This window comes from Leptosomus discolor, chromosome 7 (assembly GCF_034619465.1).
Source record: "Leptosomus discolor isolate bLepDis1 chromosome 7, bLepDis1.hap2, whole genome shotgun sequence".
Lineage (NCBI taxonomy): Eukaryota > Metazoa > Chordata > Aves > Leptosomiformes > Leptosomidae > Leptosomus > Leptosomus discolor.
This window is the reverse complement of record NC_141397.1, coordinates 53,371,346-53,394,564: the sequence shown is the minus strand read 5'-3', so window position 1 is coordinate 53,394,564 and position 23,219 is coordinate 53,371,346. Positions and strand designations below refer to the sequence as shown.

General features: G+C 45.2%; 1 protein-coding gene across 3 annotated transcripts in view; it reads left to right on the top strand.

Annotated features, from left to right (window-relative positions):
* TP63 (tumor protein p63) overlaps window positions 1-23,219 on the top strand; it is a 104,425-nt gene that overhangs the window by 6,963 nt on the left and 74,243 nt on the right. Inside the window, exons 1-3 of one of the 3 annotated variants that reach the window (XM_086468500.1) lie at window positions 8,852-8,910; window positions 13,443-13,571; window positions 14,290-14,422. In XM_086468500.1, the coding sequence (XP_086324626.1) occupies window positions 8,852-8,910; window positions 13,443-13,571; window positions 14,290-14,422 (321 nt within the window). Of the gene's footprint in view, window positions 1-8,851; window positions 8,911-13,442; window positions 13,572-14,289; window positions 14,423-23,219 lie in introns of those variants that run through there. The other 2 variants (XM_086468499.1, XM_086468501.1) reach the window with 2 other exon arrangements.

Here is a 23,219-nt window from a genome sequence, read left to right as displayed (position 1 = left end):
GGCTGTGAAATTGTAGTTCAGCTGGCTCTAAGAGTTAACGTGGGCATTAGGTGGCCAAGTATTACAGGATTAAAAATCTTAATGTTAAATAATAAAATTTCTTTACACTGTCTTCCAAGTTTTGTTGTTCATATTTACGAATTTTTCTCTTAACATGTACAGGCTGGAAATATCATTTCTCTTTTTGATGGAATGGGAGACTGACGTATTCATAGCACTCCAGGAGCTACAGCTTTAAGATAATCACAAGCAAAAATCACAGATCACATTAGGTGTGGCAATGTATTGATAAAATTATAGGGAGCCAACCCTGTAATTTCTTAGCACCAGGCATAGTTGCAAAAGCAAAGATGCTGTGAGCACTCCAGGTAGCGTTCCTTTACACACCAGCAGTGTTTCTGATAAACAGTTTGCTTGTTCCTGTCTTCCAGGACTATAATCTGCTCTTAATTCTTTGTCCTTCATCTGCCTTGTCTTGCAGCTATTTTGTGACACAGAGAAAGGTTCTTGCAAGTGTTCTTATTTTTGAAAGAAGGACTCTCTGCCCTTGGACTGAGCAATACCTGGCCTGCTACAGAGTTGCTATGGGCTAAAAAATGCAGCTAGCGTGGTATTGAGCAGAAGACTTCATTTTCCTATAGGAGTATCACTGATGGCAGGGGTGGTGAATGGCGATTGTCTATCATCTGAAACACATCAGATTTAGCAGGCTGGCTGATGGGGTAACAAGTGGGAGCTTCAACCAAATTCATATTACAGGAATCTGTGCCTAACATCTGCTTTGCTGGTGTTTCTGTTTTGCATTTTAATTATTTACTGAAACACAGGATGTTGCTGTTTACAGTTTCCTGCTTCTAAAGAACTCTGGGGACTTTCTGTATCATCGTGATGATTTATTTTATAATTTTGTAAAATTCAACCTTCTTGAAAGAGTTTGAGGGAGGGATTATGCAAGTTCCCTGGGCAGTCCATAGTGAAAAGAATTTGTGTTGCTTTTGTAAGAGTAGGTGCCTTAGGGAGCCAAGAGCCTTACCTGGCTCAACTCAAAATGTCATGAGTCTTTTGCAGTAGACAAGTCTGAGACCTTCCTGTCCTAAAAAAGAATCATATATTTCATGTTCTCTGTCTGGGGAAGCTGTCCCTCTCCTCTCTGACTCTATTTATATGACTAAATGTCCTGCTGTGCATAGTACCCCAGGGCTGAAAATCAGCGTGGGCTGCGTGATTTCTCTTGCTTTGCTTCTTCCTGGAGGAGAGCCATGCTGAGACCTGTGTGGGATGACCCCTCACCAGCCTCTCCCTGCTGCCTCCTCATGGTGGACAAATTTGGAGAATGCCCATCCTGTATGAACTGTGAGAGCAGCAGCTTGCTTGGTGTCCAGTGCCTTCCCCAGGGTTGTAGCTGCAGCACACCAAGCACTTGGGCAAGCATTCCTCAGGAACTGTTGGGGCGACCCTGGCAGAGAGAGGATCTGATTCCTTCACACATCAAAATGGTTCAAATCTCAGCAAGTTTAAAAGAAACTCCATTCCTGGCAGAGTGTGTTAGTGTCCTGGGCACCGTATGCCCTTAGTGCTACTGATAGTGACACTGTGCAAGCAGGGAAGTCTGCTTGCAGGAAACCTGTGCCAGGCTTCAAACAAAGCTCAGAACACATTGCAGGGCTGCAACCCCAGCACAAGCAATCAAGGCAGCAAGTACAGCCAGAAAAGCCCATGCTGTGTGTGCCTCTGCCATGCCATGGAGTCTGAGTATTCCTATTAGTTTGGTCCAGAAAAGCACACTCAGTTCTGTGGATGCAGTTGTAGCAGAGGTGGGAGAGACCTGAATCCTGCATCTGGTTGTCTCTGGCAGGTTTTGGATGGCATCAGTGCTTGGGAAAGGTTTGGAGAGGACTGAAACTTCCTTACCAGGGAGGAGAGAGGCAGAAGCCCTTTATTCTCTCTCCTGGCTGGAAACACCCCAGAAATGGTGTTTGGTGCAGGAGTGTGAGGGCAGGCACTCGATTTAGCCCACTGCCAAGACCAGCTCTGAGACAACAGCCCCTGAGCACCTTGGTCCTGACCCACAAATCTACACCCAGCATATTTACCCCAGGGACATGGAGGGCAGTCAGACACCTGCAGATTTCAGCTTGTCTTATATGGTTTTCCAAAGTCCACAGTCACACACTGCAAAAGTCTCTTATTTTTCCACTGAGCCTTTCAGTAGCAGGCCCAGTGAGGCAGACACATCTCATTGTCAGGAGTGGCTGCATGCTGCACCGAGTGTTTGCAGCTTCTGTGGAGCTGTCTTGGAAGGACTCTACATAAACTCACCATATCTAATAGCAGAGTCACTCCGTCAGTTCCCATCCACTATACTTCTATGTGTATCTGCCACTAAATAGAGAATACTGTGCTTGAAATGACTTATTGTCTGCTCAGCTGGGTGCTATCTGTATGCCATGGTCTGGAGAATGTAAATCAGCAGTGTGAGAGTTCCTCAGATGGTGCTTCATCCTCGCGCTCCCTGGAAGAAGCACTGAGCCTGATTTCATCTCTGCAGGCATGAGCACTGCATATGAGATGTTGTTGGGTTCTGACTGTGTCTTTTAAAAGAGGTACAAACTAATGTGTTGGGTTTTTTTCTGGTTTAACCCTGTTACTCTTTGGGAGAAATACTGCTGTGGCTTTGCTCCCTAGGCTGTAAGAGTTGCTCTTTGCACCACACAATCTCATTTTTATTGTGTTAACAAGCAAGGCAGTCAGGAGCCCAGAGATCTCCCTGGCAGCTACCCAGCACAGTGTGTGTTTTGGGGAACAGCTGTGCTTGTGGTGAACCCTTAATGTGGAGGTTTCTCTTGGGTTTGCTTGGAGATGTGCTGCCTGCAGCTGGTGGTCTGATGTCGCAGCCCTTAGGAAGGGATGAGCTCAGGATATTTGGTGGTAGACTAGAGTGTAGGAAGTTCAGCCTAGACCATGCCTAACTAATTCACGATACATAAAAAAAGAGGTTGGGCTCAACAGTGCTCATAGTCATTTCTTCTCCAGACAGCCCAGAGCTCAGCCCAGGACCACATCTGAAATACGTGTTTGCATGTAGTCAAGGGATAATACACAAAGTAGACCTTGAACCCGGGCCAGATCAGCGGTGTGGATGTATTTGAAGTCTTTCCTTGCTGCTATACCCAGGCTGCAAGTGGAAATTTTCTGTTGGGTTTGGTGTTTGTTTAGTTTTTTTCCCCTAGCTCTGGCCTCTTTCAGAGCCTTGTAGTATCTAATGAGAGCCAGTTCCGAATACCTCAACTGTGTTTTTGAAGCTCTGATGCGCTTGGCTGAATTATTTTACCTTCTGTAATAAATAAAGTAATTTCTCATTCTGTGTTGTGGTCTCTGTATTGCTGTGGTGGAGGTAGACTACTGAAACTTGAGAGATGCTGGTTGTACTCAACACTGCAAAATTTCGTCAGACAACAGTTGAAAGAATCACATTTTCTGGGGCAAATACTGAAAGCAAGCTTCTTGTAAAAAATATACAGCAATGAACAGCTGTAGATATTGTTCTTGGGCAAATGCTGTGCTCACAGGAAAAATACTGATGAACAAAGCTCAAAAGGCCAGATTTGATTCAGCAAGCCTTGGAAAGGTCAGATTTTTGGCCAGTGCCTCTTCAGAACTTTTCAATTTTCCTTATTGCATACGTAAAAGCACTACAGAAGAATAGTGATGAAGGCCTGTAATAGCTGTATTTTGTCATGACTGTCAGCTCTTGAAAATGACCTTGCCCACTTTCATTTCTGAGGCTGTTGCTTTCTTTGCTTTTAATATTCTCTGGTGCTGCAAGGATCTGGATAACTGGAAAGGATGTAGTTAGCTGTTTTAGACCGCATTGGGCATCCAGAAAAGATAAGGGGTCTCCCCATACTGTGCAGCAGAATGAAATAGCAAAGATCTCTGAGTCTCCTTCCCTGGCAGCTTGTGGCTGTGCCTCCAGGCACCTGCTGCATACCATTACTGAGGGTGGATGAGTGGGTCATGGGGTGATTTTGGGTTAGGCAGTCTTCCCCGGAGCTACAAAAGATGGTCTCTGTCATCTTTAATTGTGGCTGCAGCTGAGCAGCACAGGTTGGCATGTGGTGGCAGGGCTGGAGGCAGCACCAACCCAGCAGGAGACCTCTCAGCAGAGATCTGCGCTCACATCCTCTCCTGCACCAAGGGAAGGAGGCATCACTCTTTGTCCTGATGTAAAACTATCAGGCGGGCTGGCTGGCTGGCTGCAAAAAGTTGTGTGTAAACTTTGAAAAGTAGACACAAATGCACATTCTCAGCTGGGTATCTAAAACTAAGTAAATGGTGTCTATTATTTAGACCAAAAGGGTTATTTTTTCTTTTTTAAATGGGCTTGAAAATGTTTTGTGGCTTCTGAACAGTTTGCCTGTAAAGTTTATCTTACAATAATTATTTTTGGACTTGGCTCAAAAATACCTCAGAATTTTGAGGGCTGGGCCTGGATTTTCCACTCCTGTTGCTTTTGAGAAGACTTTCTCACTTACTTTGGTAAAAGCTCTCACCTCTGCCCAGCATCTCTGACTCCTCCCGCTCCAGATGGCCACTGCTTTTAACCGTCGCTGCAAATAGGTTTGGGGAAGGGATTGACTGGAAAAGCGAGTTACAAAATAATACAACTGCAACTGCTTTTTGTTTTTGGTTTAAATGTTTTTTAAAAATAGATGACAATTTAAATTTTCTTGTATTACTTAAATTTGGGAAGTCTTGGGAGTATGTTTCCCTGGAGATATACTGATGGTCAGCAGGTCTCTGTGTTTTACAAAGTTTGGGGCAATGCTATACCTCAGGAATGGAAGGGCAAAGATGGACAGGTCACCCAGGGCCCAGGGGTTGAGCTGGGTGTCCTGAGCTCCAGCCTTGCACTCTAACTTGGCTTCCCCACACAGGTTGCTTAGGTTCCTGGGTGGTCTTCTGGAGGTTGCGAGGGCTCTGTACCCCAGAGTAGAAAGCGCCAATTGCAGTGGGCAGGTGTAGGAATTGCTGTGGCAGTGCTTTCACCTTGGCCAGAGCTCCATCTCTCTTGGCCCCTGCTGATAAAGGGAGTGGGTGTCAGGGCTGAGCAGAAGGTGAGGGGATGTCCACAGCTGGGTGAGGAGGTCGTTTCCAAGGATGGGTGAAAAGGGGAGGGTGGAGCAGGACGTGTCCAAGGTTGAGTGGGAGATAACAGAGGTCTGGGAAAGTTCACAAGGTGCTGAAGGAATCCTTGGAGGGAAAAAAAAAAAAATAGGGGTGACTTGCTCCAACAATTAGGGCACAGTGCCTCTAGTGCTGCTAGAGTGATTAGCTGCCTGAAGCCCGGAGGACAAATAAATGCCTCTATTATGTAAAAGTGGTCCCTGTTGTAGGGCTGATAACGATGACATATAGATAGCAGATGTGATGAGATGTAGACAGGAGATGCATTGGGTTCCCGAGCTGCAGGGGTTACTGATAGCACTTAACTGGTTCTGCTTCCAGAAGCTGTTCCCAGCAGTTTGCAGGGAACAGGCCAAGCAGTGCCCAGGCTGGAAACCCTTCAGCACAGTAGCAACAGGACCGCAGAGGGAGTTTTTTCTCCCAAAGGACCTCTGCTGCCAGCGCTGGAGCAGGGCATTGGCATGGGGCCCAGGGCTGCAGTGATATAATATGCTTTGAGGGGCTGCCACAAAACTGCAAATGTTGCATCCACTGTAGGCATAGTCTTACTCAAGATGACTCTAACTGAAAGAAGATGATGAATGGAAAAAAATCCCCATTGTGTTTTGCAGTATGGTGAATTAGGAAGATTATTCTCCGCAGCCAGTTTCACTTTCTTTGATATAGGTCAGTTGCTCGCCTACTGAAGACTTGAGTAAAGAGTAACCAGAAAGTTGAACCACCCCTTCCTACCCCTTTCCATTCAGCTTGCACACTTCCTAAAGAGAAATTTAAGTCACAGGGTGATCAGGATGCACTGTTATAGTAGACTCTAGAAGAACACAGACTTTCTACAAGCAATGCAATCGGCATTCTTCTGAGACTTAATTCCTCTAAATATCATGTAACAAGGCGTGCCGCAATACGAGTGTCATTTGCCTAGAGAATAGGAAGAAGCTAACAGTCCTCCAAGGCTGTCCTCAATGGATGCTGTAGGACACTGGCAGTGTCACAGGGCCCTTTGCCGCTGTCACTCAAAGTTCCTTCTTCTGTTCCCCGTATTGCCTTGGTTGGTGGCTACTTCTGAGATCAGGGTTCACCCTTCAGGCAGTTAGCATCTTTCATTTTCTCATGCATGTCTCTGTGCCACTGGACCACTTTTCTCTCAGCTGCCCCTCCCCATAACCCATGCTGCTGTCCACATGGGTTTTAGTGAGATATTAGATATGGGAAACATCTGACAAATATGGCATCTGGGAAAAAAGAATGGATGTTTTAACTGTAGATGAAAGTCATATTCTGTCTCAAAAAAACCCTGTGTGTCGGTGTTTGTTTTTCCTTACCTTCACCTTTCCAAACATATACATCCATCAGTCTTCTTCTGGAGATATTTTTTGGGACTAATACACAGGAGCAGTGTTATATAGAAGGAAAATCTGAGGGATTTAAAGAAGTTGCTGGAAGTCTAGATTTTAAAAAGTTAAACCTGATAGTTGGGCTGGAAATCTAAAGGAGGATAAATATTTGTGAGTGCAGTTCAGCAGGACCCACTTCTGTTGGGCTGGGAGTCAGTCTCTTCTACGCTCACGTGAGCCAAGACCTTGGGATCAGGCAAAGAAAGAAACAGGAAAATGTGTAGTACAGTGCAGTTCATGCTGGGAAGGGGGCTGCTTGTTGATGAAGTAAACACAGAAAAGAGGCATAGACAGAGGTGCAATACAGATCCCTGAAATTCTACAGCAACCTCCTCTCTGAGGGGGCTGAAAGCCTGCCTGTCTACCATTTGGCTTTCATTTTGCCCCCCTCCCTGTTTACGGCAACGAACCTGTTTGACTACTAGAGGTCTCTAACGGGTGCTTCCAGGGTGTGATTTGCTGGCTGCGGGTGGCTGATGTGGCTGTGGGGGACAAGCATGCTCCATGCTTCGGGGAATTCCAGATGACACTGCCTGCCAGGCACACGCTTGTCCCGTGCTGCCAGACCCCGCTTCCTTCTCCTCTTGCACAGCTGTGAGCTTCATTAGGTAGCGATGTCTACAAATCACTGCTGTGTTAAAATGCAGAGCGGGGGGAATTCCAGCAGGAAGAGGGCTGCCAAGTTCCTCAAGTTTTAACAGTGCGGTCCGAAAAGAAGCCCCCTGCCCACTCAAGAACTAAAAATACAACTGACACCAAGACTCAGGCAATTAAGCTTAATACTCATGACCTTTAAATCATTTGTTTACTATTGTTTTTGATGCACTTCAAGGTGTAATCAGAGAAGGCAGAGACCAGCACATGGATTGGGATTGCTGAAGCTGAGGCTGCTGCCTTCTCTGTTCTGTGACTTCTCTATCCGGCCCACACCCCGTGACAGTTGAGGGCTAATATGTTAATCTGTGCATGAATTAAGGTCTGTTAAGTGGTTAACTGCTTTAAGCATTCAGGAAGAAAGATTAGTTTTTAGTCTGGGCATCTGGGTTTGAATTCTACTTCCACCCTGAATTCTGTGGCTTAAAACCGGTCACAGCATTTCTGCAGCCTTGATTTTCCTTCCTGGGCAACAGCATCTTGGTTCTTGAAGATAAATGAAGTTTAGGGGCTTCCTGATCTAGGAAGTGCAGTCCATACTCTATCTGAAGAAATTAAGGCCTTTTTGAATTTCTCGATCTAGACACCCAAAATTGAGCAGAACCAGACTGGGACTTGGGTGATGAAGGTTGTATCTCTGGCTGCACAATTGGTTCGCTGAGTAGTGATGAGTAATCCTATGACCTCCTGGTGCCTTAGTTTTCACACAGGTAAAATGGGAGTAATTTCACCATCTTCCTTTGTAGAGCACTTTGAGAGCTATGAATAAAATTAGCCATATTAGATATCATTATTTAGACACTATTCATTATTCTTTGGGTTCATTTGTATAGTGTGGAAGTGCTTTCTTCATAACAGTAGATGTTCTCTTCGCATCAAGGTTTCCTGGGTACTCCACTAACAGGTCCTTTAGAGGAATATATCTCGTGAAAAAGCAGCAAAATCTGTAGCTTAGAAAGAAAGACTTCTCTGGCCCCATCTGCTTGTCCACTGACTGAGGACTAGAGACCCAGTGACAGAAAATTTTACACCATTCATAGAATTTGGTGGAGAGAGGCAGAAAGCAACATCCTGTAACTTTGGCAACATGAAGAAAAAATGCTCCAAAGCATTTTGGTTGTCCCTACTGTGAATGATCTCTTCTCACAAGATTTTAGGCTGTGGCATTACACCAATATCAAGCCATGAAGTTTAGCATTTGTGAACCACACTGATAGTTTTGAAAGTTTGCACAGCCTGCGAGAGAAACACAAACCATGCCAGAGCTCCAGCTTCTGAGGGAAGCTAAGGAGAACTGGAGGTGGCTGGATCTCTTGGAACCCAGCACAGCACCTTCACTGAGACACCTTATTCACTTCTGGTTTGCTCATAAACTCTATTATTAACCCAGGGGAAGTTCAGAGGTTTGAAGCTCCAAGCTTGTTTTGGATAAAAAAATGAAGGAAACTATGCTATCTCTTGGTTGCAACAGTCTTTCTTATTTTTGGAAGGAGGTTCCTGGACTCACACATGCCCTAGTTGTGCTTAAGCTGCACCCTGCATCAGATCTAACCCTATATCAGTGAAAGCAGGTGGCATTTGCCTTTAAGGTTAAAGCTACAGAGGAGGGGCTGTGCATGCTCTCTATCAAACCTAGGTCTTGCTTTCCTCAGGAGCTTGTGTCTTCTCCCCAGTGGTAAGTCAATCCTTGATGTTTTGGGTTTAGCCCTTTCTAAGAAAGGTTGTTTGCAGTGAAAGGTGGCTTTTTTGGTTGCTGCATTGCAATAGTTGAGTTTAATGGTTTTCTGTCATTGTTTTCTGGAGTAGAAAGTGTTTTGTTTTTTTTCTTTTGTTTTGGTGCTTTTTTTTAATGTCTTTGATGTGAAGGTAGGAAGGGGGAAAATGTGGTGAAGAGTGGAAACGTGTGCTTAGTGAGAGGTAGTGGCAGCAGAAATGTCTTGTTTTCTCTCTGGTTTGCCACCAGTTTATGTTGGGCTGGGCCAAGCAGTCAGGGCTTTGTTTCCACCTGTGTTGAGACCTTTGGCTCCAGGGAATGGCAATAGCACTGCAGATGGGCTAAGGCTTATGAAAGGCAAATGCTGTGCTTGCCAGGGTTTTTTTGTTTGGTGGTTGTTTTTTGGTGGGGTGGGTTTTGGTTTTGGGGTGGTTCTTGTGAAATTTGACACTCTCAGCATTCTAGAAGACTCTGAAATTGAGTGCTGTGTGGGCACAGGTAAAAAGTTGCTCTCACTGCCATATTTTGCAGACATCTCACTCATCAGTGTGACGGCAAACTAAATCATCTGGGATGCAGTCCCATTTCGGTGGGCTGTAACACAGCACTTCTGGGGAAACAATCAGGAGGCAGCACAACAATCAGTGTGCCCAAGGCTTCAGCCCACCAAATGAATCTGAAAAATGCTTTCACCTGGAGTCTGGGCTGCTCTTGCTTCAGCAAAATAAATAGGAAGGAGCTGAGCTAGACTTCAGTGAGAGTGCATTGCTGGTGAATGAATGACAGTGAAACTGTCCTGGGATTTTCAGTGTTTCAGGAGCTGTGTCCCCACGCTCTTGGTGAGGTGCTGCTTCTTAGAGAAGATTTAACCTGCTGTTGCTGTTAATTAACAATCCCCTGGTGGTTTTTAAAGAAGAGGCTTGTGTGTGTTATGTCTTGTTCAGTTTGCAGTTTGATGGGAGCTCTAAGTCCCTCTGTAGTTCCAGCCTGATGCAGTTAGTGCTCTGTGCTTGTGGCAAGCTGACTGACAACTATTTCAGCAGTTAATACAGGCAACTAGCTTGTAGACTTAAAGCAGAGGGCAAGCTAGACAAGACTTGCTACCATGCTTTCTCCTGTTGTACTCAGTAGTTTGGTATAACAGGCTGTGTTCAGTAGTGTTATCTCCTGTGACGCACTTTGGAATGAGTGGTTGTGGGTAAAAGGGATGTTTAAATGTCTGTTAATAAAAAAAAAAAAAAAGGCAGCTGGTGGGAACAATTTGAACAATGCAAACTCCTGCTATCTTGTGATTAACTTTAGGCACTTGGGGATTATTTTACTGAAACTAGAGCATTTGCTGATGTGGGAAAAGTCAATTAACTAGAGCAGTGAAATTTATGCATGAGTCTTGCTTGGGCTTTAGCTGTTACGTTCTTGTGGAAGAGCAAACGTGAGCAGTTAGGTATCCTGTTTAGTAGACAGGTGCTGCTTCTCTATATTGAAAGCTCTGTTAAGGAAAATGACACTAGGTTTAGATTTTAAGATCACAGGGAAGGAGACAGTTTAGTTTGCATGCAGTTTTGTGCTGAACTGAAGTTGGTTTTCTTGCAGCTTGACAGCTCTTTCCCACCTGAAAGCAGGATGCACCAAACTAAGTAAAAAGCAATGCTCACTGTCTCTGTAATGCTGTAGACTTCTCACAAGGGCCTTGCCAAGGTTGGCCACCTAATCCTGCAGCTTCCTTTGGAAATAGAGCTGTACAGGTAGTAGAGGTTTTGCCGAGAGTGTTGAAGAAGTGTCTCAAATTTTGCCTCTGTGAAAGCATTAACCAGGGAATTTCTTTTGCTTGGTATAGAGAAACACACCTTTTTGGCCATCAGGTAATATCTGATAACACTTTTGTTAGGAGCATCTAAGCCAGGGGCTTGGTTGGGTACAGGGATAAAGATGACATAGCTGGAAAATGTCTCTTTGGAGAAATTTGGAGTGCGTTTAGTACAGGGATGGACCAGTTATGTCCATAACTGGTGTGACTCTTCTCAACAGCTCTGTTAGCTTCAGAGCCATAGAATAACAAATGTGTCTTTTTCAGTCTGTGCAGATAACATCTCCTCCCTCTCCTGCAGGCTGTGGGCACTGTGAAGAGTGCTTGGTTAGGGTAGATTTATGATAACCAACTTCTGCTTTGCTGCTGAATGGGACCACAAGGGCCAGAGAAGACAGTGCTGACCTGGGTTGCTTTGCCTTCTTGAGACCTATGACTTTGTGCAGCTGTGAACCAAAGCTGGGGCATGTCATGGCATGCAGGAACCCCATTGCACTGAGGCTTTTTGAAGAAAAAAGGACTCCGAGGAATGTCTGCTTTGCAATAACTCTTTTTGGTGAAGTTGATTTCTGTCTATGTAGTAATGAGCTGGTACAGATGGTTGTTGTTGGTACCTTGGCAATTAATTCCTAAAAAGTGATTTTTAGTGTTCAAGTCATAGGCAGTTGTGATAAGTGGTAAATAAGTGTCAAAAGTGAGCTCTTTGGCTTTGGAGAACCCATTGTGAGGTTTCTCTGGCTGTTCCTTAGACATCAGGACTGGATACAGGGTATCGAGCAGTACCTGGGGTCTGCGGGTTTAGTAGCAGAGCAAATTGGGGAATATGCACTCCCCATTGTTCTCCTTCAACACTACCACAAGCTTTGATTCATAGCTTATATAGCAGGCTTTAGGCCAGATCTGTTCTTCTGAGTTTCAATATGGCACTCTTGAAAGTGCCTTACCAGACTGAAAGCTTGAAAGGAGTAATTTCTGACACTCTGTGGGATAACTGCTGTTCTCGGAGGATTTGTGATTATTTATTCACATGTAGTGTGGGTATGTGCTCACATCTGTGAGACAGAGCTATTGGCTATGACGCTTCTGAATTTTATTTTTGTCTTTGGCTGTTCGTGAACTTTTAAAGGATGTTGGGGTTTTTTTGTTAATCACAAAAAGGGTGAGCAACTGAAATGATACTTTCACCTATTCTGAGGCATGCTCAGCTATGGTTTTTGGGGGCTGAAACTGCTTTGATTTCCATTAGCTTAGGAAAACTATCTGCTCTTTTCAAAGAACATGCAGTTCTGTGGGCAGCAGAGGTGAGAGAAGTCCTGCTTTTTGCAGAACAGAGTCATCATCAAAACATAAGAAGCCATACATGAGGAGAGATAGATCGCGCTCTGACAGCAGCCAGAAACAGATGCTTCAGGAAAAAGTAGAGGATAAGAATAACTGTAGTGTGATGCTTCCTCTGAAACACTCTTTCTTAATTTTGGCAGCTTAATAAATTAGGGTCTTCCATGCAATTTCTTTAGACCATTGTGTTAAACAGTACCAAAATGTGCCAAACCAAATGTTAGTCCAATTCTCTTTAGAATCCATTTATAGCCCTGGCTCCTGCCACAGCCATTCCCCTGGCAGGGAGTGTGGCTGTTCACTTGCATTGTGCCAAAACAACTCCTTTTGTATGAAAATTTTGTGGGGTGCCCCCGTCCTTGTAGCAGGACTGGCTGTCACCTGCCTCGTACTCTAATTAAGTTGAACTGAGAGTTTTTGTCGACTGCAAATATACTTGAGAAATTCCTCCTGCCCTCCCCTTACATCCCTGTAGCCGTTGAGTATTTTGACACGGGTGTAAAAGCTGCTGCATTTGAATTTAGAAATTGGCCAGTGGGATAAGAATGTGCAGCTGTGGAAGGCATGAGTGCTCTTGCTTCGTCACTGCTCCTCTTGGGCCCACCTATTTCTGTGTGGCTTTTGGGAGCTTAAGGAGATAAATATGGTCAAGGTAATTAGCAAATCTGGTGAAAATCAGCTGGTCAGGCTCAGAAATTATTGGAGATGAGAAGGTAGTAGACAAGCAGATACAACTTGATGTGATGGAACTTATTTCCATAGAAAATAAAGCAAAAAGAAGATATTTTTTAAATTATTATTTAAGTTTTTTCAAAAAGTGCCTATTTTGGTCCAAGACCTCAGCTGCAATGGTTGAGTGTAGGAGAAGTCACCTAAATGACCCAAGGACATGCAATCTAGAGGGGCAACCAGCCAGTGACAGCGGTATCTCACACTGCTTATGTGCTTCACATGCTAAAAAGACTACCTGCTTTGTATGGAAAGTTGATTATTTGAGGTTAAAAAGGAAGGTGGCTTTTTTTTTTTTTTTCCTCTGGGATTCCTATGACACAGCACCCTAGTGGACTCTCAGAGGTATTTAACTTATTGGGAAGGGTGGCCAAATTCTCTCCCATCTAAATACAGCATCTGCAGCAGTGTGGAATGCGTGTTGTACAGCTGTGAATGTTCCAGACATTCAGTGTGTCTCCTTTTTCATACAATAGCTTCTATTTATGGGTTTTCATCAACTTGGGCTCATGCATTCAACATATCTTTGTGTGTGTCTCTTTTTTTTTTTTTTTTTCCCTTTTCTTTTCTTTTCTTTTCTTTTCTTTTTTTTTTTTTTTTTTTGCTTTTGTTTTTTAAGGTTTGTAGAAACTCCGAGCCACTTCTCCTGGAAGGAGAGTTACTACCGATCGGCCATGTCCCAGAGCTCACAGCCCAGGGAATTCCTCAGCCCAGAGGTGCTCCAGCATATCTGGGACTTCCTGGAACAGTAAGTAGCTATTACGTGGAACCTGTGGAAGAAGGTGTTTTGAGACAGGATGCCTCTCGAGGGATTGATGCTGGGGGTTTTGGAGTCTTCTACACCTGTTGATTAACAGATGTGGGTGTGAGTCTGTGATGGCTGACACCTCTTGGGCTCTCAAGGGGTTCTACATCCAGGCTATGGGGAATAGATACAGAGATCAGCAGTGACACTGACTCTCTTCAAGACCTTTGGTTGCTGAGCTGACTGCTTTCTAGCACATGATCACTTAAGGTGGACGGTTGGCATTTTCCCCTAAGGAAATGGGATCATTACTCTGTCCAGGTTGCATGTTTTCCTCTTTTACTGATGGGAGGGAGAGGAGATGGAGATGATGGTGGTGGAGAGTTCACCTTGTCAGGTTCATTGAAGGAAATAAAACTGACCCATTCCTAACTCGCCATGACTGATGCTGAGACAGTTACTGCTATAAATCCTCCATGAGTTCTGTCTTTCAGTGATTTAACTCCTGTGTTCCTACCTTATTATTCTGTCCCTCCAGGCCCTGTCCTGTTCAGGGGCTGCTGTTAGCATAACAGGCAATGAGGGACTTGTTCATTAGTAATTACTTACTTTGTCCTGAGACTGGTTCGTGGTCTTGTCTAAGTCCTGGGTGACATCACAGAATGTGCAGGCTGGAAAACAGAATTTGGCCCAATTTTAACTGTTACTCTGTTCTTTTCAGGCCAATATGCTCAGTTCAGCCAATCGATTTAAACTTCATCGATGGCCCATCTGAAAATGGCCCTACAAACAAGATAGAGATTAGCATGGACTGCGTCCGGGTGCAGGACACAGAGCTGAATGACCCCATGTGGGTGAGTAGTGAGAACTTCCTTAACCTTTGGGGATAGATGGGGAGCTTTGCAGGAGCTATTCTTGCTGTGTTTCCTGAGGGTCATCTTCCCCCTCTTGGTGGAGAAGCTATTGCCACTGTCATTGACCAAGGAAGTTCCTTCTCACTTTGCCTGATGTGTCCCACCTACAGATGCTGGTTGGGAGCATGGCTCTGCCAAGTGACTCTGGTGATGGTGAACAGCAGTTCTGTACGTGTGGCTAAACTGGATGGCGTGTGACCCATGGAAAGGCATTGCTCTTCTGTGTCTCCCTGGGACTGTGAGGGGGAGCAGGCTGTCTCTTTACCTGCTCCTCTTCTGCTGCAGCAATGGCAGGAGAAAGGGATGAGGCAGGCAAACAGGCAGAAGCACTGAGGAATCTCTTGCACTTGCCTGGGTGCTCAACTGTCCCTGCTCTGTCCCTGCTTAGAGCTAGTTTATGTGACTTCAGGGTTAAAAGAGTTGGTATTCTGGGCACAGTTGAAATTCTGCTGACTGAAGGCAGGGGTGGTTCACCGTTTTTTTTCTTCTTTTGAAGGTCAGATACGAATGAAAACTTGGTTTCAGACCATGGTGGGTGGGGTTTTTTTGTTTGTTTGTGTTTTTTCCCTCCTGTGTCTCCAGATAGGCAGAGCTGGAGAGTTTTTGCAACAAGTCTTGTCCATGAGTTTCTCACCAGTACGACTCAAGACCCGAATGCAGTGAGGCACTGGTGGTTTCTGGTTCAATGCCTTTGGCACAAACTGACCAGCTCTTTCTTAGCAATAGCTCTGGTGAAGAAGCCAGGTGCTATACTTTCAGGCTGAAGCAGGAAGTATTCCAGGAGTTTGAGCTGTTCATGTCCTGTTTCTGTTCTTCCTGAGTTTTGTATACTTTGGGGTAAAAATCATGTGTGGTTTGACATTTGTGTTGGTGCCTGTAAATTTTCTTTTTCCTTTGTGTTTCCATCCTGAGAAACTGTGTCAATTAATTCCCTGGCTAATCAACTGCCACTTTTAGTGTGCCAAAAGATGGCATGTTGGTGGTCTGCATCCTGGCAGTGTTTGTAACCTGAAAGGTAACCTCTTGCTTACGATGGGTTTGATCCCAGCCTTGCAGGAGGCATTCCTGGGGAGGCTGAGCTGCATGGTGACTTCTTTAAGAACTGGTTTACATCTGCAAGGGAAGAGCTCCCAGGTCACACTGGCTTCAGTCCTCGGTGACAGGAGGTTTGACCTGTTACTGCCACTCTGGTGTGACTGCTGGGCAGACTGCAGTGTTCTTCTCTTTCTTTGCAAGACTGCAAAGGGTGAAAAGGCTACTTCAAGGTCACGTGTGTGCTTGGCTAATGTAGTGAAGCTAATCCAACTGCACAAGGAGAGGTGAATGACATTAAGTCTGGTTATCTTTTCATTCAGGTTGGGCACAGACAGGTAGTGTACAAGCCTTCTTCAGTCAGCATTTGTATCTCAGCTTTTTCCATCAACGTAGCACAGAAAAAGTGTCTCTCCAACAGCTGGTCCAAAAGATTCTCCACGTTTAGAAGGGCTCCTAATTTTCAAAGTGGGTGTGATGTTCTCTTTGAACTAACCATGTCCTCTTAAATAACAATCCCCAACAGTTTAAATGTCATCAGCAGAAACTTTGCTCCGTGCTTAAACCTGGACTTGCTGCATCGAGTGCTAGCAAAGCCGCTCTATCTCCAATTCCTCTGAGCTGTCTGCAGATTACTGTGGTAACTGACAGGCTCACTTGTAGCCTTTGTTCAGAGTCTCCCTCTCCTGTCTGTGGTACAGTGAAACATGAATGGAAAATCCCTTGCTCTTGTCCTCTCCGAGCACTGATGAAGTGAGCACTGGGGCTAGGAGACGAGGGCGAGCAGCTTTTGCTATGCAATTACCTCTTGCTTATGATGGGTTTGATCCCAGCCTTGCAGGAGGCATTCCTGGGGAGGCTGAGCTGCATGGTGACTTCTTTAAGAACTGTTTTTTCACTGACATGACAAGCCGAAGGGGGAGTGGGGAAATTCCATCCCATCCTCACCCTTACTGTAAGGCAGCAGCTCAGAGTGCATTAATGTATGTACATTAATAAGTGTTCCAGTTTGTCTTCAGTGGAAGACAGCGCCTTCACTCAGTTGAATGCTGGACAAAAGCCTTTACAAAGCAAAATATGCGTCACAAACCTGTGCAAACAGCCCATCTTTTAAATTGAGGAAAGCTCTTTTTACTCCCCTTACCACCACCACCACCTCCCTATAAATTTGCAAACATCCCTGACAGGTGACAACTCCCCCTTGCAGAGAAGTCCGTGTTTGCTTTGCTGTTTCTGGGGCTCGCAGCCACTGCAGCTTGCATTGGCAGAGAATGTGTAGCCTGGGGCAAGGTGTTTGCTGTTTGTCGGCTTTAATCTGAAATACCTTACAACCCTCTTCCCCTCCAGCTTCTCTTTTCCTTTGGATAGCTTCGAGGCAAGAGCTCCCCTTGCACCTGTCTCTCCTGTAACCTCAGCCATGTCACTTCTAGACACGAGGTGCTGCACGCAGCTGATTGCAGCAAAGGGTTGAAGAGGGCAGATAAACACAAAGGAATGCAGCAGAAACAGAGGGGCCCTGGGAGATGAACAGTGAGATCAAGGCAGAGTGCTTCTCATTATTAGATTTGTCTTAGGAAAAGAGCAAGGCCAGCTCTTCTCCAAATTGTACCACCATGTAAGATTTAAGTAGGTGCAAAGCAATTAAGAATGGTTTATTTAAAGCAATTGTCCTTATGTGGACTTTAAGGCAATCCAAATCAGTCTTTAAAATAAGCTCTGCACCTTTTTGCACCTTATGGTTGAAAAATGAAACTTGCAGCCTTAAAAGATCCTTGATCCCAACAGTTGTGTTGGTGAGAGCTGTGATTTATTGTTATTGTTATTATTATTAATTTTTATTATTTATTATTATTTACTTGGGGGGGCATACAGTTCCTTGTTCAAACAGAGCTGGCAGTGGGGAAGGAGCTACAGTGTTCAGAGGAGTGTCTGAAGAAACTGTCCTACCAGTGGGCTGGAAAATGAGCATGAGTCCTGCTCTGCTGAACACCCATCAGTTGTGTTCATTGCCTTGAAAATGCAACTATCTGGGGAGAGAGCTGGAGAAGAAGGTTGGGTGACAAAGAAACCCCTCTCGTCTGAGCTACAGCACTCTCTTGCTGAGCCAAGACCTTGCAGTTCTCATTGTTTTTAAGGAAGAAATATTCTTCCTGTATCCCATATAAGAAAGGGGTAAAAGAAACTTGTGATCTAGACTATATTGGGATAAAAAGAGCTTGAGGGTACAGGAGGAGAGTTTGTGGGTCTGGTGTAACATCAGACAGTCAGCAGCGTTCCCTGGCTCTATGCCTTGTGACCGACTCTTTCACAATGTCCTGGGTGGCCAATCTGTGAGGCTGCCGGCTGTGCCCCTTCCTCTCCTGTGGCGTTAACCACAGGCACACTGGGAATCCCAGTAGACATCTGCCTTTTTGCACAGCTGGAGTGAAGGGCTGGTGGTCTCTGTGGGTGCAGAGAACATTTAGTCTTCGCCATGGCCCTGGCGTGGGAAGGAGATCCGGATGGCCAGCAAGGTAAGCTGAATTTGCGTCCTTGTGGGCCACATGCTGTTTGTTAGGCTCACCAGAGAAGGTGATCCCCAGCCTCTTCCCTGACCAAGGATGTAGCCAGCAACTGTGGGGTCTGTGGCAGAGTGGTGGCCAGCTCCCTGCATTCAAGAGGAGCTCTGGTCCCGAAGGTTGTGTCCTGCAGTGCTAGAAATCAGGTAATGTTATAGGAATTTTTTTTTTTTTTCTGACTGACTGAATGCCTTGAGCTACAGGGAGGAGAGGTCTGGAGACTTCTCTCTAGGAAGCAGCATATGGCAGTACAATAACCCCTGCATTGCCCTGAAGCCCTCATGGCATCTTGTCAGCCTGCCATACGAGCTGCAAAATTGTTTTCCTTCACCATCCCTCACAAGTCCTTTAAACTGCTCACAGATGCTAGTCTGGACCCAAAGAAAGCTGCTTTGGGCTAAGGACTTCAGCTGGCATCATCCTGATAAAAGTGTTATTTCGGGGTTCTGAAAAGTCTGCAAGTCTTCTGCCACAATCCCAGCAGCTTGTCCAGGGCTCTGGGAACCTCACTGGCAGGAGCAGGAGTACTGTCCCCAGTGATGGAGCAGCTCGTCCCCCTCCCCCTGTACATACCTTCCTTTCATGCCCCTGAGCTAGGCGTCCTCCCACAGCCCCTTGCCTAACCAGTTCAGTGGAATGCCTTTCCCCAGACAGTCGCCGTGGTCAGAGTTTTCTTAACCTGGGTCTGTCCCTCCCCACACAAGGGAGAATTCTTGCCTTTTTTTTTTTTTTTTTTTTTTTTTTATCCTTCCTCATCTTCTGCAAATCATGGTGGGGATTTGCTGTGTGTGATTTACTTAGGCACTGCTGAGCTCCCTACGGAGTGGATTTCTACCCTGGGGATGGTGGTATGGACAGGGCTGTATCATTTTGGGTTTGAGTCCTCAGCTTCATGGGCTGTGGGTGTCCCAAGCCTGGTGGCTACACAAATTTTGGAGGTACATGTGTTTCATAGTTTTAAAAGTGAGAGCTTCAGCTCTGTAACTTTGCTGTTGTCCTTTATATACAGAGATGGAGATAAAAGTAGGCTGTAGGAGAGGCTGGATGTGGCCCATGTCAGACATGGAGGTGTTGGGGCTCTTGGCCTCAGCCCTTGCCCCAATGACACAACTCGGAGTTTGTATTTAATGCTTCCCAACCGAAACAAGAAAACTTTTCCAGGTTTAACTTGCTGTAGGCTCATGGAGGAGCCACCCAAGCCACCTTGCACAGGATATCTTCCCATGCCGTAGCCCCGTGAGCTGCAAAGGAATGGGCCTGAGGCCCCCGCAGAACTACCCTGGTCCAAAGTGGCTGCTGGCTCTCTTCTGCATGCTCTCAGCCTTAGCACCATGTAAATCAGTTCAGTGATTCATATTTGGTGGCCATGCACTGAATTCCTGGGTCCCTGGGAGCCCATCAACTGGGGGCTGTGGTCAGGATCAGGTGTGCAACCGTATGATGGACAGACATAAAAAATCGAACCCACTGTCCAGAAGGACGTATGTTGTGTCCTATCCAACGCTTTAATATTAAAGTGCAGGCTCTAATCTCTGTGAACTTTTAATTGCTTGCTTAAAAGTGTTTTTCTGGGTCAGGAGAAGAGAACTCCGCTTGCTGCAAGGTAATGGCTGAGGAAGCACGTGAAAGCTGGTGAAGGGGTGGTTGGACTATAGGACAGGGAGGATGCCCCTGTGTACCAACAGCAGGGCAGAGAGCTGGCATGGCATGCACGGTGTGGCTGAGCAGTGCAGGCAGAGCGTCTCAGTGCAGGGGCTGACTAACGCATGGTATGTGCTTCCCATGGCTCTGGCAGGTGTCGCAGCCCTGCATTTTGTTGGGAAATGGTTTTACACCTGGCGGATAAGGCCAATTTGATAAGTAGATGCAGCAAAGTGGGTTGTGTAGCCGTCTGTTTCCATGCCTAAGTATTCCCAGATTGACCATAGAAAGGAAGGAAGGACTTTGTACAGCACAAGGATGTGATCAAAGCTTTTACTACTGTCTGGTTTGTGCTTGAGAGAGTTTGAGGCTTGCCAAGTTTCTCTTCTTTGTGGGTATTTGTTCGTTCCATAGCTGTGCAAAGAAAGTTGAGATTATGCAAAGGCATTTCCATAATGAGCAAATGCATTATTCTGTTGGAAGTTTCCCTCCAGCACCTCTCTCTTGTTTGCAGTTGAATTCATAAACTCTCCTAATTTAGGCTTGGCTTTGTAATCCTGCTGAATGTTTAATCTTCTGAAGTGTAGATCCCTCCAACTGACCTAATCATCACATTTGGTGCTGGAGATCCAAATTCAGAAGTGGTCAAATCTTTCAGCTGAAGGATACATGCAGAGAATGCATCTGTACATTCAGTTTGGCCAAAGCCCGAAGAAATCTCTCATTCTGTGTGTAGTAGAGCTTTAAAGACATGTTCATTTTCTTTAAAATAATTTTTCACGGGCTCCCTTTCCTGTGCTTTTTTGCCCTGATTCTGGCTGCAGACCATGGCTTGCTGCATTTTTTTTTTTTTTTGTAGGAATGCAGCCAGTTGATGAGTATTATTACACTGAGTGTTTTATTTTTAATGCCAATTTCTTGAATTCTCAATGGTATTAAAGAAAACCAATGGGCAATTTGTCTGCTGTGCCAGAGATATTTTAGAAGATATTTAAAATTCCTTTAAATATTTCCGCCCTTTCAGTATCTTGCTTTACATTCATCTTGGGAAGGAATAAACTAATTTCAAGCTGAAATGCACAAACCTACTGGAAAAGAGCTATGTGTGAGATAGGGTGCTTTGGGTTCATTCTGGCCTGGCTCCTCTGGAGGGCTGGCTTTAACTCCCCAGCTCGGCTTTTGTTGCTGTGAGCACTTGAGGTGGAAGAGTGTTGCAATTGCCAGTCCTGTCATCTGCCTACATGCAAATACCTCTGAACAAAAGGAGCAGTCACTTCAGAAAACATCTTCCCCAAGCAGCTAGGCCTGCCTGCAAAGGTTTCCATAGTGCTGCACGTGCTCTTGCTTAAGCATGGAGCAATAATGCGTTAGCACTTATTTTACATTTTTAAAAGGTCTGCACAAACACTTAATTAAAAGGCATCTTGATCTTGGAGCACCAGATTGTAGGCACTTTTGCCTCTGGAGCAAGTTTAAGGTTTATGCTGTCTTGATGGGAGCTTCACTGTGTGTTTCTGTCTAGTTGATAGGGTCCCCTTAGTTTCTTTTTTTTTTTCTTTTTCTTCTTAACCTATGAACACGATTCACATATTTGTTGGGAACACTTTGGTTGGGTTAGACCCCATAAGCAGTAAACCCCTTGAGCAGCTGACATTTCATCAAGCCGTGAAGCACAGTTTGAACACCAACAGAAGTAGAGTGGCCATCCCCAAAGTTCACCTTCCTCTGGACTTTCTTTTGTTCTGGTTTTTAATCAAATTGTTGGAAGAAGGCGAATGGGACCCTTTTCTCTTGTGAACAGGAAGCAGGGTGATGAACTGAGTTGACCATATCCAGACAAATGAAAACTTTGATGAGCTTTGTGGTACCCCCTCTTTGTGAGGAGGATGGAGAGCACATCACAGTGCTCTAGCAAGGTGCAGTGTTGATCGTGCCTGGGAGGGGTGGCCAGGCTCACGGGATGCTCCTTTCAGGCTGAGACAAACCTGGAACACAGCCCTGAGAGAGTCCTATTCCCCTTCCTTGTCCAACGCAGACAAAGTGTCTGTGCTGCAGCGAGCTGTGGGGTGGAGCTTTTGTTTTTAAAGTCCTCTCTTGCATTAATTAGGATTCTTGCTTTGAAGAAAGTCTTATGCATTCAAAGTCTCACTATATATGTTGCTTCGTGGTTCTGCAGATCCTGCCCATAGTCCTGTTAATGACTATTATTTTTTCCTCCACTATTTCATGAGGAGACTTTTGGACTAGGTAATGTTTTCCTCTGAATGTCTCTACCATCTGCTTTCCACCTCACTGTCGCTGATTTGATAGCACTGAAATTAATGAGGGAGTGAATTGTTAGGCAGTCACAGAAAATTAAATCAATCTCTGTGAAGCGTAGATTAGGGAGTGGTTTGGGGCCTGGGTTAGTTCCCTTACTGCTGAATGAACTCTTTGCTAATCAGCATCTGAATTTGCAGAGATTAATGAAAGATCAAAGGAGTTTTTGGTAACGACTATAACTGTCACTCTAAAAGCATGGATTTTTATCTCCAGTCTGCTTAAACAGAAGGAAAACGTACCCTGAAGCACCCTTCTTTCTCTTTGAGGGCATGGATAGGTATGGTGGACCTCATGGTGATGTCCAGACTGGATTAAAATTGAACAAGTCAGAAACTAAAGCAATCAGTCTTCTGGGGAAGGTCTGGCCGCGTAACTGAACCCTGTGGCTGTTGCCATACTAGTAGTGGACATGACATGTGAAAGCAGACAGAGCGCACCTGGGCAAAGACCAACCCTGTAAAATACAGCATTTCTGCATAGGAAACATGGAACAAACAGGCTCCCTGGATGCCTCGGGGTGTATGTCATGGCCCAACACACCAGGGCAATACAGGATAACGGTGACGTGCTCGCGTGAGAAGCGTGAATGGCCATCAGCTGCAGGGTCAGGGTGTAAGCAGAGGTTTGGGAGACTGTTCTTAAATTATTGCAAACTAGTAATTTTTATTTTTTTTTTTTTAATATCAGATTATTGTACAAGGGCTTGTCTGAGAGGGAGTTGGCAGTGTAGCAGAGGCTGGCTGGAAAGAGCTGCTGTGATTGTGCATTTATGAACAGTGCAATCTGTAGTTTATACAAGATAAGGGAAGAAAATGCTTTCCCCTCAGCTGCTTGTGCAAGAACAACCCTGGTCTGTCAACAGTTGCTTCTCTCTCGTAATTGAAAACAAAGACTCTAATCTGTCTCTATCTCCTGCTTTTCCCTTTCCCTGGCCAGAGCACTCTCTCTCATGCTGGGATGCAGGTTGGTGCTGTGACCCTGTCCCACCTCCAGCTGGAGGGATGGGACTGTTCTTGCTGCTCAGGAGCAATCGTCATGAATTTTCTTGTGCAACTGCCTCTCTCTTACTTTTGCAAAATATTTTACAAATATTTTGGAGGAGGGTGTTAGGTGGGTCAAGCATGCTGTGCTGAGCATCCAAAGGTCCTCATCAGGCAAAAATGCAGTTTGAATGTTGAGGGTTG